This window comes from Parus major, chromosome 7 (genome assembly GCF_001522545.3).
Source record: "Parus major isolate Abel chromosome 7, Parus_major1.1, whole genome shotgun sequence".
In the NCBI taxonomy this organism is placed as follows: domain Eukaryota; kingdom Metazoa; phylum Chordata; class Aves; order Passeriformes; family Paridae; genus Parus; species Parus major.
Genome location: NC_031776.1, coordinates 31,417,574 through 31,432,863, shown reverse-complemented (window position 1 = coordinate 31,432,863; position 15,290 = coordinate 31,417,574). Strand labels below are relative to the sequence as shown.

The following is a 15,290-nucleotide window of genomic DNA, read 5'->3' as shown; positions in this document are numbered from 1 at the left end:
TTTTTTTTTTTTTTTTTTTTTTTTTTTTGATACCTGGTACTACCTTCAGAGTTCTTGGTAATGGCAGTTTCTCAGTAAATCAGTCTTTTGGACCTGAGAAATGAAACAAAAAAAGTATTTAAGTATTTTATTGGAAAATTAGGAAAAGTTCTGGCACTGAGGTGCAGCTTTTTAACATCTGATCTCCTTATTTCAACAACTAAAACTACTTGTGTCAATTGTTTTACTTGTACCAAATTGCTTTTCACTTGACCTTATGTACGATACTGAGTAACTTCAGTCTGTGGTTACTTTTCAGGGTACTCAGTATCTCATCATATTGGTCTCTTAATCTGTCTTAAATTAAGCCTTTAATGAAAAGAATTCTATACTAATGATTGAAAGTGAAATCATTTGAAGGATCTTCAGCTTATGGTAGTGCTAAGGCAGTGTACTGAATTGAAGGGGACAAATCTGGGATGCTTGAACTGCAGGCTTTTCTTGAACATCTGGTGATGCGTAAAAATAACCAACAGCACTCCAGAAAAAAACTCCAGAAAATCCATTATATTCAAGAACCACCTGTATAATAAACTGAAAGGAGCCATGAGACTCAAAAAGAAAAAAGAAATTATACAAAGGGAAATAACGTTTAAAAATACTGGGTGAAAAATGGCTTGGAGGTATCCTTGGCTGAAAGGCACTTGAGGGCATCTGCAGAGCAATGCTTAGGAAGGTCAATAGTAATGGAAAAAGAAGGAAGACTTATGTCAGAATAAACACAAGAGGTGGAATGGAAAGGACTGGATGTTTTTCTGCCCTTGTACACATCCAGAAGTTCAGCATGACCCTCCCAATACTTCTGAAATGTCTGTGTCAGTACAGCAGTAGGGCATTAGTTGTCAGTATTCTGCTTGGAGGGTGCAGCTGCTGACCTAAGTGGATGTTGCTGTAACCTCTTCTGTGTCCCAACCACTGTTGGGACACCCTTTCTTCAGCAATGTCTGGCACCTTGTTTTGCACTCCGAACCTTAACTCTGTGTTAAGAAGCTCTTTTTATCCTTAGCTACAGCAGCTGCTGCAGTGTGATGCTAAGCAGATGTTTCATGCTGAACAGGAATTCAGGTTAGCTTTTCACACAATTGGTAGAAGGATGAAATGCCAGATCTCAGTACCACAGTTTCTGCGTCTCATCCTCTGCATACACCTGTGGCTGGGTGTGGTTTGGCCACAGCTTGCCCATGATTGAGATTGGGTATCTGTCTTGCCTTCCTTCCCTGCTCAGGAAAAATTTCTGTCTCAGACTGTGTCACATTTCTGTGTATCTTTTCTGTTACACTTTTCATTATGTGTTTCAGAACAAAAGCAGATTCTAAATGTGTTATTTTAATATTTTTTTACGGGAGTGCTGAGTAAGCAGAAAATAATGAAGAAAGGGGAGACTTCAGAGAAATTTCTTGTGAGAACACATGCATATGTATATATTTGTACATCCTAAGCACTGTTATGGAGTGAAATCACAAGAGTAGGAATACAAAGAAACCCAGAAAGTAGTAATTGATTTTCAGTGATTTAATTCCATAGATTGGAGCTACTGGAGTACAAATGGGCATCAAAGAGCCTTTGGTGTTTCAAATGCAGTGTATAAGTAGGCATGTCCTAAGGAGGATTGCAAACATGATGTGTTATCTGAACCCTTGTTCCCACAGCTTTTCCTTATAGGAAAACCATATCATGGGTAACAGAGAAAAATGTTAACAGAATAGTTCTAACAGAGATACTGTGGTGATCAGTTCCTACAAGTGTGGGAGGAAGTCCAGCCACAGATAAATGTATAATCTAGTTCTGGTTTCCTCAGTGCCCCAGTTTTTTAAGGAAGAAGGAGGTCACTTAATGTCAAAAATAAGGACACTGTTATTTTGAGAAAGGTTTACCAAACTAAATGCATAGATCTTGGTTAGGCTCAGACTAAAAAAATAATTTGTATGAAACTAAAATTATTTTATCCATTTAAACACAGTATTTAAAGTAGTTAAGTAATTAGCTAATTTTAAAGAGTGATTAATGTAGGAGATTAATTAATTGAATAGGACCAATCATGATAAAGCAGAGCTGGGAAACTCAGTTATTACATGAATGAAAAAAAGTGGATTTCCAAAAATAGCATCACTCCATCCAGCTATGATGTTATACCAAGGAAGATTTGATTATGATGCAATACAAGAAGTGCAGTTAATAATAAGGAAATTACATTAGTGGAGATGAAAGATGCAAAGTATGTTGCAAAGATTGCAAGACTTCCACTCTTGTGTACATGTGGAAATAGACTGAGTATTGCAGTGAATTATTAACAATCTTGCATTTTGTTTGCTGACAGAGATCTCTTAGAAGTGTCTGGTAGTTTAGTTATTTTAAGGTTGGGGATGGGAAGTACTTAAATGTCAAGATGCCAGGCTACTGCTGTGGTTGTTACTGTGAGGTATGGAGAGAAAATAGTGATTATTTAGGGCTAAGGGGTTTTGAAAATAATTTCCAAAGAATTATTACTGGAGAAGAATGAACCTGTTCCTGGTGGGTTAACTCATAAAATACAGATCACACCTTTGGAGTAGAAAAGTTAGCGCTTTAGATAAAAGAGAGCTGGTAAGAAGAAAGAAAAGTCCTTGTGTAGACTAAATTTTCTTTCACATAACCACAGGTGACTGTAAGGAAACCACTGTTGACTTAAATATCTGTTTTTCACAATGGCTTAATGAAAGTTAAACCACTTGATCATAGAGGTGTTTGATTTACCATTCACTTATCATAACAGTTAAAAAGGGTAAAGTAGAGCACTGACTGTGTTTTTAAATCTTTACTTTTCTGCTGTTCTTAAGTTTCACTGAAGTATTTGATGATGCGTAGACTTCCCATGTCTATAAAAAGACCTGCAGAAACTAGATTTCATGAAATTCTGTGGTACATGAAAAGTAATGAAGAAGAGACCAGTGAAAAGCTGATTCTTGTAGTATGCTTCTTAAAATTACCAGTTCAGGTTCATCCATTTTTACATTGTTTAAAAAAAAAATGAAGAAAAGTCCAATGAAAGAAACACTAATTCTTGGGTTTTACTTCTCAGTTTGCCTTTGAAAAAGTCTGAATAATGAAACAATTCAGATTCACCCAGGTTTACAATGGACCTGACTGATGTCCTTGCTCTGGTTTATTTTTTGTGTTCAGCAGGACTTTTATCTCAACAGGATCTGTCCAAATGTGATTTGAATTATGTTTTTTGCAGTCCTGTTGCTACAAATGTGGCTACTAATGCTCAGCTCATTGAGACCAAAGCAAAGCCTTTTTAGGGTCAGTATTATCCTGTTCATACTGCTCAGGGTAGAGCATTAGCATTAAACTGTGTCTTTTGTAGTTTATGGATGACAGACTGTGTTATGTGATAATCCAGCTGTACACTGATCTTAATGCACTTTTTTTCCAAATACTCGATTATTTCAAGCTTGATTTCATTGTGTTGGATTGAGTTTCCTCATTGTAAAAGCTGTGTTTTTCCTGACTGAATCCAAGCTGTAATGAACAAACAAATGTTCAGTTTATTTTCCTGTGGACAGTGATTTGGCAGTGTGTTCATACACAGTCTCACTCATTTAGACTACAAACTCCATGTTCGTATATTCTTGTACTATAATACTGAAATTTGAATAAAAGTAGACTTCAGTTACCTTAGTGTTAAAAAAAAAAAAAAATTATTTCAGATAAATTCTGTTTCCTAACAAAACCTTAGTTTGTCCTATATATAGTGGAGGAATTGCAAAATTAGTTACGTGACTTAAAATAATGTAGATTACTTAAAAGAGTACAGATTATATTATTTAGCCAACTATGTATTTAATGTTCCTGATGGAAGATAGGTAGCTACAGCAGGCAAACAGAAAAGCAAAAATAAAGGGAGAGCAGAACAAATTCTGCAGCTGATGTGAGAGTAAAAAGAAAGATCACAAGTTCTCATGTCTGTGCATTGGTCTCACCTCACTGAGATATGATCACGTTGGTGTGAACTGCCCTCAGTTCCACTGAAAAACATTTGGCAGCACACATGGCTGTTGTTCTGACACTGCAGCTTGTGCCAAACAAAAAGTGATAATTATTTTTATAATCTCACAGTGCTTCGTTTTGTCATTAGTATCTTTCTTCATGGCATCTGAATAATAAACACACAGGTGAAATTAGACTGAGGATATGACTGAAACTCATACTTCAGTATTGTTCCCTAAACTTTTCTTCTGCTGCCTGTAACAAAGGTGATTATTGAAAATAATGCATTTTTCTGTAAAATTAACTTTGAAAACTGAGTTAAAACATTAACATTGTTAACTGCAACAGCATTTGTGTTATAAATTTGTTTCTGTTTCTGATTAATTCTTGAAACAGTATTGACTGTCTTTGCCAAAGTCTCAGATAAGAGTTTGTCAATATGTATGTGGAAGGGTTCCTATTGGAGTAAACACTACACAAATAGAATGCCATGGCAAAATCTTATTTTAAGGCAAAGGTAAAAATCAATTAATTTTGACAGCAGTCTTTAGCTTGCTGTATTGTACCTACATATGGAAGCTCAAATTGTGACTATGTTACTTACCATTGTAAAAACATTGCTATATATACCAGCCTCTCGGTTACTGAATTATTTTCTTCAAATGAATTTGTTCTCTTTGTGTTCTGAACATCACACCAGTGCAAAGCATGTTATTAAATCTGAAAAGTTCTTTCTCCATTTTTAAAATCCTGGAAATTGTAGTGGCGCATAAAACTTTTGAGGTCATTGATTTGACTCCAGTGCAAATTGTCAGATGCAGTTCTGTATGAGCTTATCTTAGATGTCTCGTGAGTCTGTTTAATTCTTACAAGAAGTATCAGTATCACAAATTCCCAACATTTATCCATGTTGTCAGTCTTTGAGTGAATGGACACTGAAACGCGGCCACCTTTGCTGGAAGAAGAGTGGTCTTGTCAGATCTAATTTAAAGTACGGAGAATCGCTGCTTGGTTTTGGTCTGCAGTTAAATAAAAGCTTCAGTGTCCAGTTCTGTGAATTTGGCTGCTTTCATAAATGCTGTTTCTAAGCATAACTTATTGTTATAGATAGCTCAGCTTGTCCTTGCCCTGCAATCTGACAAAGGACTGGAGCTGTTACTGCCTGACAAACCTTTGCTACTGGAGAGCTGCGTTAGATATTGACTGACTGTGTTTCTGTGCACAGTTTTAGGTCAGACCATGTAATTGCTTTCAGACTGGGTTTAGCAACTGGTTTTCTTTTTCCTGGGGCTGTTTGGCTCACTACTGCATTCTCACTTGCTCTGGCATGAAACTGCTGTTGGTTCACACCAAGGGTAGAAGATATTTTATAGCCATATATTGTTTCTATCCTGATTTATGTTGATGTTACACTTCTGTCTTAGCAATTTTATATGTGTATAGTTCATCAAAAACTTTATTGAGAAACTTAAATGTGACTTAAGGTTGTCAACTTTTTCACCTTTCAAGTAGGAGATAGTTAAGAAGAAAAAAATCCCTTTGAATCATCCTGGTACTTGGATGTACTGCCAAATTATGCCCTTAATTCAGGCAGTGTCTTACCATATGTCTGTTTCTGGGTGACCAATGTGAAGAAGGTGAAAAACTTTGAGGGTACTTTTGTAACTGTTGCTCAAAACCTCATTTGCTTCATTTTGAACATTTGGAGTAGCATCTGTGGTCTGTAAGACATGTGGTTTATCAGACAGTGAGAACTGCTATTATTTACTAGTCTCAACCACTTACCCACCTGAAATATTTCATTGGTCAGCTCAAACAGCAAATAACTCCAAACAGCTACAGATCTCCAGTATTATTGCAGTTTTCACTTTGGGTTTGTTGGTAAAGGGATGTCTTTATTTTGCAGAGATGATGGATGTAGCTTTATTTCAGCATTTCTACTGACTGTCTGTCTAAATTTGGCTGCTCATATAATTTGTTTTGGTTGGAGGTTTTTTGTTTCGTGGTTTGGTAGAGGAGTCTGAAAAATCCCACAAGACCTTTCTTACCCTAACTGAAGAGCTGGGTGCTGTTCAGAAAGGGAAGTAAACAGTGCTGTGACGCAGGTTGTCGTAAAGAACTGTTCTCTTGCTCGTATGCAGGAACTTGTTGGTCTTTTTGTACCCTTTTAGGTTGCTCACTGTCACATTTGAGATGCTGAAAGCACAAAATCAGATATGGCTTCAGTGCTGATTCCTCGCAGTCTTTGCAGCAGTCACTGAAGTGGTTGTTTCATTCTTTAGGCCAAAAGTGTTCCAGGAATGTTTAGTGTAGGTATTTGCTAACTGAGATGAGCAGCTCAATTGTGTCATGTGCATAAACAAAATTTTCAATTCAGTTAAATCTACTTCTGCTTTCAGCTAAATTTACTTTTAAAGTAAGGTGAAAAAAAGACAGAACTGCAGTTCATATCAACAGGTGTTACATGGGCTGCTTAAATGTTGAAGTGTAGACCTTGGGTTTTGGATGTTTTTGTGGCAGTGTTGTACATGATTAACATGTGGCTGTGTTTTTACATGAAAAAACATTCTATTTGGTAGCCTTTAACAGACAGACATTTCTACCTTATGTAAGTTATTAATGGCTTTGCTTTTATCATGCACTGTGTATCCTGCAGCTGTTCTAGTTCAGTGTGCTGAAAGCTTTTTAATAGATTTAGTGCTTTTATTCAATTTCTTCTGATAAAACCTTTATTTGCAGGAGCACATCTCATAAATCAGGTATTTATTTTTAATGTAGAATTTGCCATAGTGCCTCGTTTATAACTAAATATGCTATAAATTGAAATTAATAATTTCTTTGGTTTCCTTTCCCGTTTCCTTCTGTGTAACAGACAATTACGGATTTGCACTTCTCACTGTTTAGGCAGATACAATAATCAGGTATTCCTGAGGGAAGGAATTCAGTTGTCCAGAAGAAGTAATAGAGTCAGGAAAAACTAACATAGGATTCATTATTTTATCTTCTTCTTGTAGACCTCCACTAGTCAGGCAATCTTCTGCCTTCAGTCTGGTATTTGTCAGCTTTTCCGAGAAACTCTCATTCGCAAGGGATTTGTGGAAATTCAGACTCCCAAAATCATTTCAGGTACTGTATATGTGATCCAGCAGCTACAGTTGTGCTTCTTCTATAGTTTCTCAGTGTACTTATATGACAAAAATTCAGTAAGTTCTTATTTAAAAAACATATATTTTCTTTCTAGCTTAGATGCAACGTAGCAAAGTTGCAGGTGTCAGAGTTGGTCTTTACTTTTCTCCTGACTTAGGCTATTAAAAAAATGACAAGAAAAAATATATATACACACCTGATTTATGTAGTTCGCAATGCATATGAATGTCTAATTCTGATCATATGCATTGTTCTTCAAATCAGTGTTCTTTGTGTTGAGCACTGCCTGTTCCATTCTCAGTATTTAAAAAAAACAGTCTAATTTAGATTAAAAGCCGATTCCATTATAAAGATGTTGCAACAAACATATGGTGTAAAATATGATGCCTTTGTATGGCACAGTTTGTCACTTCTTTAGCCATGAGAATGTGGCAGAACAGAAGGTGGTAGACCTTTTTCTTTTTGGAAATATGGAATAACAGCTTCAGTCTTAAAGTCTGAAATGAAGACTTTGTTTCTGTTTCTTTTGATTTGCTGTATTGTTTTCAAAAGTCCAGTTTCTTGATGTACTGATGGAAGTTTTTCTTCCATCTTGTTTGTGCTCTTTGAGGTTTTGTTGAGACCACTAAGATACATTGCATTTAAAATCAGAGGAGAACATTTGTGTGTAACACATTATGTGTTGTTACATTATGTGTTACATTACTGTGTATTGTATGTACATTCAGTTTTTAGAAGTTACCTGTGTTAGGCCACTGCACCTCTCACATCACATGCTGGGAATTGGCAAGGTGAAGTGGTGCAGTTTTGGTAGGTGTAAGGGAAAGGCTTGTGATCCTTGTTCCTGTCTATGAAAATTGCCTCAAACTGAGAAAAAGCTTTATAGCTTTGGCTCATGTCCTTTGGTAAATCTGGGATTGGCTGTGAGAGAGATTTCTGCTTTCAGTCAGAGAGGATGGTCCTGGCAAAACAGGATATGCTCTTTGATCTGAGGTTCTGCAGTGAACCCATGGCAACCTGAGCCACTGTCAGTGATTGGTTTCCACAGAAATGTGGGGCTGCAGGTAGATGTGTTAGTACAGATATGTATTCTGCTGTTCTCACTCTAAGGTGAAGGTCAGCTGCAACAGTAACATTTTAAACTACCCCAGCTAAATTTGCAGATTTTCAAGAAAAGGTGTGACAGTCCTGAGCTGTAAAATTTACCTTGGCATGAATGGATGGATGCAAATATGTATTTTTCCTCTAATACACTTTGAAAAAAAAATCTCTTTCTTATCTTTAAATGATAGACCAATAATCTATCATTTTACCTCTGATTGATTTTTTACATTTGTATTTTAATAACTGTTTAATTTTATTTCAATAATTCCTTATAAAAGCACTTGCTTTCTAGCTGCCAGTGAAGGAGGAGCCAATGTGTTTACTGTGTCCTACTTCAAAACCAGTGCCTACCTGGCTCAGTCCCCACAGCTGTACAAGCAGATGTGTATATGTGCTGACTTTGAAAAGGTTTTCTGTGTCGGGCCAGGTAAGAAAAGCTTTGCTTTATGCAGTGTGTGAAGTGTGCCCTGGTGGCTTTTAGCAGCTGTGGTACAAGTGAGATAACACACACACACACACACACACACACTAAAGCTTTGAAATGTTTCACTTGGTGTAGTTTCACTTGCCAAACCAAATTTCAGTTGAGGCGACTGCTGACAGTAAAGTTGACAGAGAAGTTGCTGTACATGTACCAAACAACATTACTTAGAACAAGCTTACTTTTACCTGTCAGTAAATAATAAAAAATTAATAATTTCCAGTCTCATGCTCTCTTTCTCAAAATCTGATTCAAACATGGCCTCTTTGGGTGGCAATACAATAGTTTTCTTCAAAGACCTCAAGTGGTTTAAAGACACATAATCCCTAAATGCTAAAAACAAGTCAATAACAGTGTATAAACAAAAAAAAAAAAAAAAAGCAAACAAATTCCAAGTAATTCAGAAGGTCTTAAATTTCTTGTTAATCACTAACAGATGAGTCATGGTTTATGGGAAGATGTGTTTATATTAGACTCATGTACCCATCCCAGAAGACACACACGTGTACAAGTCCACTTCCTCTGAAAAAGGCAGTTTTCAAATCTGAAAGTTCTTGTGTGCTTGAAAGCTTGTCTGTTTTTTCCCCTTGCGACTTAGTCTAACCAGAGATCCTGCCTCTCTGTGGATTGTGTCTGTCTTGTATCCTTTGAGCACCACAGCTGCAGTAGTGCTGTCACTGTTAAAAATGATGCCCTGAGGCTGCTAGTTATATTTGTGCCTTTCAGTGAGAGTTTTCATGTCTGTCTAATACTAATGACGATTGTTATTTTTTCAACTAGAGTGATGATTTCAGGTCAGTTAGAAATTCTGTTGTTTAATTTTACAGTATTTAGAGCTGAGGACTCCAATACCCACAGACACCTGACTGAGTTTGTTGGTCTGGATATTGAAATGGCTTTTAATTATCACTATCATGAAGTGGTAGATGAGATTGCAGATACCCTGGTGCAGATATTCAAGGGGCTTCAGGAAAGGTAATAAAAACGTTTCCTTCTTTCAATGAGCAACTTTGTTTGTTTGACATCTCTTGCACTGTGGAATGAAGTAGGCAAGCCTTTTATCCTCAGTTTGTTAGATAATCATTGGTAATCTAATTTACAACACAACTTTGAAACATATTTTCACTTTGCTCTTAACTATTTCTTTGTGCCTGACTTCTAAGGTTCACTCAAGCCATAGGCCAGTAAACTACTTTTAGCATCTCCTGGAGTATGCTGGTTTGTGCCAAGAAACTTGCTGTCTGCTCTTGAAAGGACTTCCTAAGAGAAATAATCCATCCTTAATTAATGTCCTTTTTGTGCCACTACTGGTAGATGGTTCTATTTCAAAAGTTATTTTAATATTTACTATATAAGAAAGTTTTCTTAAATAAAATAAGATTGTACCAGCCTGCATTTCTTCCTTGATAACAACAAGGATTATTTTCCATTATTCACAGTCTAACTCATTAAAAAACCAGGCTAGAAGTTTAGGAAGTGGTTTCCATTTGCTTACAAATTATACTTTTGCCAGAAGAAATTCAAATCTTTGTCTGTCCAGATGGAAATTTCTGGTATATATTTGGCTATTACTCCAAATTTTACTTCAAAAAAGAACTTAGGTAAATACTACAAATCAAAGGGGTGATTTCAGTGTCTTTACTGTGAAAATTCGACCTAGACGATTACTTCTTACAAAAAGGATTTCACAGACCTAGTAGTAAAATATTAACATCAGTGAAGTAGGTGCATTAACTTTGTTGGAACAATTCGTTACAGAATTTCTCCAGAAGTGGTTTTAATACAGTTTTTATGTTGCAAGAGGGACCTCTTGTGGCAAAATCACAAAACCATTATTACGTGCAAGTTCTTGACTGTCGTGTATTTGGCTTCTGTTCTTGTTTCTTTGTCTGTAGATTCCAAACTGAAATTCAGACAGTGAGCAAACAGTTCCCTTGTGAGCCATTTAAGTTTTTGGAGCCAACTCTGAGGCTGGAATACCGTGAAGGTGTGGCCATGCTTCGAGAGGCTGGTGTGGAGATGGGTGATGAAGAGGATCTCAGGTACGTGGCAGGACATAACTATGTCACTCTTGGGAAAGTGGTAGTGAAGTGTCAGTTTTGTATTGAGCACCTGACAGCCCTCAATAAGGACCCACAGCTTTTAGAGGAATAAACAGCACTTTTGTTCAGATCTCTTGACAAGTAAATGAGAGGATGTGAAAATAATCCTATCTTTTAACGTTGACTCTGAAATCTGACAGAAAATAACTCACAACATGAAGTGAGAATGAAGGAAAAGAAGTGTTTGTTTGTCCAGCAATTGCAGTCCTTCATGTGATTACAACATGTCTTTGAGTACAACATGACTAGAGAGTAAAAGATAAATAATAAAAAGGTTCTTCTGCCTTAAGGTTTTTCTTTTAACACCCTTCCATTTCTTCCTTCCACCTCTCAGGAAAATGATTAAACAATCTTGATGAATTCCCATTGATTTACTGAGAGATGGTTTAATTAGCAGTTTATATATAAACTTTACTAAAGATGTTTAATTCATTAAAACAGTTCTGTTCTTTCCCATAGTATATCCAGCACCTTTAGGGTACTTACGTGTGATTTTAAGTTAAACCAACTGTGCATCAAATAAAGTTTCCATCATAAGAGTTTGATGGAGGAAAATCATTTTGTCAACGACTGTTCATGTGTTTTTCACTTATTGTGTCATACACAAGATGTATGGCAATAGGAAATGGAGTACACAGTTCTTTAGTAATCAGAATATGGTAACTAGGAAGAAGTTACACTGAGAGAAAGAATATTCTTAGGTACCAGTTATTTTAAGGAATTTCTAGGACCAATAAGAAATATTCAGAAACAAATAAATATACTTTATTTCTGCAGTTTCTGTATGCACAACCCAAAAGAGTCAGAAACAAGTACTAGATTTTCTAAGGGTCAGGGTGTAGCAGCTCTGTAATTTATAATCTTTTGGGCTTTGTGAAGTATATCACAAGTACAAGTTTAAATCGCTTCATTTCAATGATGATAATCTTTTTCAGCACACCTAATGAAAAGCTCCTGGGACGCCTAGTAAAGGAAAAGGTAACAATTCTTTTAGAGTAAATAAATTTGTCACTGAATCTTAAACTTGATATTGTAAATTCATAGGGTTGGTGTAAATGCTTACATGTTAACAGTATCTCAGAACATGCAGAAATTGTGAAGAGTTGGCGATTACCATTTTTTAATTGACTGCATTCCCATTTTGGTGCTTTGTATTTCATCTACTGTCAGTTTTGTTTTTGTCATTAATAAGCAGTTTCAAACCATTTTCAATTTTTTATATTTATTTCTATTATATGTTGTACTGAGGACACCAAACAAGCTAGTATGTTTCAAAGCCAATTCTTAGGAGACTTTAAAAAACACCCAAAAAGACCAGAGTCTAGCAAAATCTATTGGAGAAGATGAGATCTTTGGGGGAGAAAAAAAAGTACCTGTTACAGCAACACATTTTACTGCTCAGCATTTGGAAGTTTACACTAGAAAAAGTATTGAAAAAATGAGAAAGAATGCACCACTTTTATTGATAACTTAGACAATATTGTGGGAAGCTATTGGGAATTTTTTTTAAATTCTATTGCAAAGATTCACTGGTTCTGTCTTTCTCTTGTAATTTGTTTTTTATGTAATTTTCTCTTGTACTAACTGTTCTAAATTACTTATTCAGTATGACACAGACTTCTATATTCTTGACAAATATCCTCTTGCTGTGCGGCCTTTTTATACAATGCCAGACCCAGCCAACCCTGTAAGTAAAATTCCTTGTTGTTAATGGGTTTTTTCTTTTTTTTTTTTTTTTCTTTTAGTTTAAATTACTTCATGTAGGGATAACTTGATAATACAGATAAAATGTATTAATATGACCAGAGATCATTTAGTTCCAGCCTTGCTATAATTAAAATTATGATAACAAGATAAGGTCAGGGTTACATGACTTGTCAAATGTTTTCAGTTACTCTTCACTAGTGAAAACATATCAGAAAGAAATGAGCAAAAACTGGGAAAGCTTTATGAAGAGATCTCCATGGTCAAACCCTGTTGCCATCACTGAAAAGTGGCAAAAGCATTCTTCCAGGGCAGCAGACATTTTAGCAGAAATTAGGCTTTTTTTACAGCATTGGATATCAGAAAATTATGTTATTGAGAGGTAAATATTTACAAATGATGGAACTGTGGTAGAAAATAAACTCCTTTTTGGTGTTTCCAGAAAACCTCTAACTCGTATGATATGTTCATGAGAGGGGAAGAAATCTTGTCTGGAGCTCAGAGAATTCATGACCCCCAGCTGCTGACAGAGCGAGCCAAGCATCATGGCATTGGTAACAAGGCAATTTAAAAGAACATAAGTCATTACTTGATTTTTGTCCTTTAGAGGAAGAATTTGAGGCAGAATTTCTTATATGAGTGGTAAAATCAGAGTTGTTTCATTCTTACTGTTAATCCATCTAATTCTGTTTAACCATCTAGAGTGGGGTGTTAAGAAACTACTGAGTCTTCCAGCAACATCTTGTTGAATAGTTTTTAATAAATAGTTATTAATAAAATTATATAACAAAACTGTTACAGTCATAAATTCTAGATAGCTCTGGACAATCTACATGTTCAATGAGCAAAGCCCCACTGTTAGTTTGTAATTTCTTTGTTGTGCTTGTAGTCCTGAAGTTATTTGTCTGTTTGGCTTGGGGTTTGTTAAGCAGATGAAAAAAAGATATTTTTCTTTTCTAGATTTGGAGAAAATAAAGGCTTATATTGACTCTTTTCGGTTTGGTGCACCTCCACACGCAGGTGGTGGAATAGGTAAGTATCTCTTTTTTGTTTAGCCTGAGCTTAACTTACACTGCTCAGTCCCAAGCAGAGTTCAGTATAGAAATTCAGAATAGTGACCTTATTAGGTAAATTTGTGGGGCTGTTTAGCCTGGAGAATATAAGGAGAGAAGCTCAAATTTAAGGATCATCATAAAATAAATAGGCAAAATACTAATGGCACAGTCTGGCGGTTTAAAAAGGTTATCCCAAGATAAAGTGTCACCTTACTAGCCAGGCACATTACTTTCAAATTTGACCAATGAGGAAAATTTAATGAAGCAAGAAAATAGTGTATTATGTATGGATTTATCAAAGTCACCATCATACCAGCAACCACTGCTCTCTGTGTATTTGATGAAGGTGTTTTGCAGTGAGGAGAAATAAGTGATTGCTTCTGCATCTGTTAGGGAGCATGCAACATTGGCAGGTAATCCAAAATAATTTAGGCCCAGTCAGAACTGACACCAAGGAAGCTGAAGATGCATCTTTCCTTCAGAGTACATGGTCCTTGTGGCAAAGTACCAGCCAAACAGCAGATGCCATGAGGATTAACACTGGGTTCAAACTGTTCCATGTTGAAACCTTAACATAGGAGGTGTATGGAAAAACAAGTGTGCATCTGGGTTCCACCCACCATGGCTGGGGTGCTTACAGCCCCAAGAATTAGAAGTGCCTATATCATGGGCTGTGCTCACACAGCTGTGTGAGGCTGGCCCCAGCTGGGAAGGACCTGCAGCTCCTTTGGGGCTTTGAACAAAGACTGGCAGTGCTGATGGGCTGTTTCATCTGCTCTAGGGCTGGAGAGAGTAACCATGCTGTACCTGGGGCTGCACAATGTCCGTCAGACCTCCATGTTCCCGAGGGATCCCAAACGCCTGACGCCCTGACAGGAGCTGCTCTGGGAGTTGGGAATGCTCTGCCCTGCAAATAGGACCTGACTGCAGGCATAGCCCCTGCTGCTGATGAACGTGTATTGATTGATTTGAGCATTATGATATGCAATTAAAAAAAAAAATTCTCCTTTGTTAAGTGCCACAGTAATTTTTTTTATGCTTATTTGTTTATTTAAAGGAAAATATTTTAGCAGATCAAGACTCTTTGTATTGGCAGCTGCACATTTTTAATGAAAATGGGATACTTTGGATTAGTATTTTAGTGTCACATTAAACTGTATCATTTTTCTAAACATTTTAATAAATTATGCAATAACCATTTTGCATTTTTAACTTAATGTCAGCAAGATTGAATATTCTGAAGTACTGGCTCCAAGATAAAGTGACTGGATGCTTGCAATTTAAAAATCTGGAGACCAGCCAGTTGATAATTTACATGAGTGTCAGGTAAGAAAGCAGGTGGGAACATTCTTAACAAGAAATCTTCGTAAGAAGTTGTTAAAACAGGTTGAAATAAAGCTCTCAAAGTAAATTAGATACAAATTTGTCTGGTTTTTTGCTTTGTATCCTCACAAGATAATGAATCAATAATGTTTTTTTTTGTTTGGTTTTTTTATGGATGTAATAGCTGTCTAAAGTTTAAATTTATTTTCTATCTTCTCTGCATTTTTGTGAAAGTTGTATGAAAGCCATAGGCCTGAGAGGCTATTATTTGAGAATGATTTCAAATTTACACATGCTCATGGAATACACAAGGAATATATAATATTCTCAGAAAAGAAATGGATAGTGAGTTTGAGAGCAGGTCAT

At 36.2% G+C, this 15,290-nt stretch overlaps 1 protein-coding gene across 1 annotated transcript in view; it reads left to right on the top strand.

Moving 5' to 3' along the window:
- Positions 1-15,019, top strand: part of DARS1 (aspartyl-tRNA synthetase 1) — a 37,017-nt gene extending 21,998 nt beyond the window's left edge. Inside the window, exons 8-16 of the mRNA XM_015635154.3 lie at positions 7,023-7,134; positions 8,552-8,686; positions 9,568-9,715; positions 10,636-10,782; positions 11,778-11,820; positions 12,449-12,529; positions 12,989-13,100; positions 13,507-13,578; positions 14,383-15,019. Coding sequence (XP_015490640.1) covers positions 7,023-7,134; positions 8,552-8,686; positions 9,568-9,715; positions 10,636-10,782; positions 11,778-11,820; positions 12,449-12,529; positions 12,989-13,100; positions 13,507-13,578; positions 14,383-14,474 — 942 coding nt within the window. The 3' untranslated portion in view covers positions 14,475-15,019. The remainder of the gene's footprint in view (positions 1-7,022; positions 7,135-8,551; positions 8,687-9,567; positions 9,716-10,635; positions 10,783-11,777; positions 11,821-12,448; positions 12,530-12,988; positions 13,101-13,506; positions 13,579-14,382) is intronic.
- The last annotated feature ends 271 nt before the right edge of the window (positions 15,020-15,290 follow it).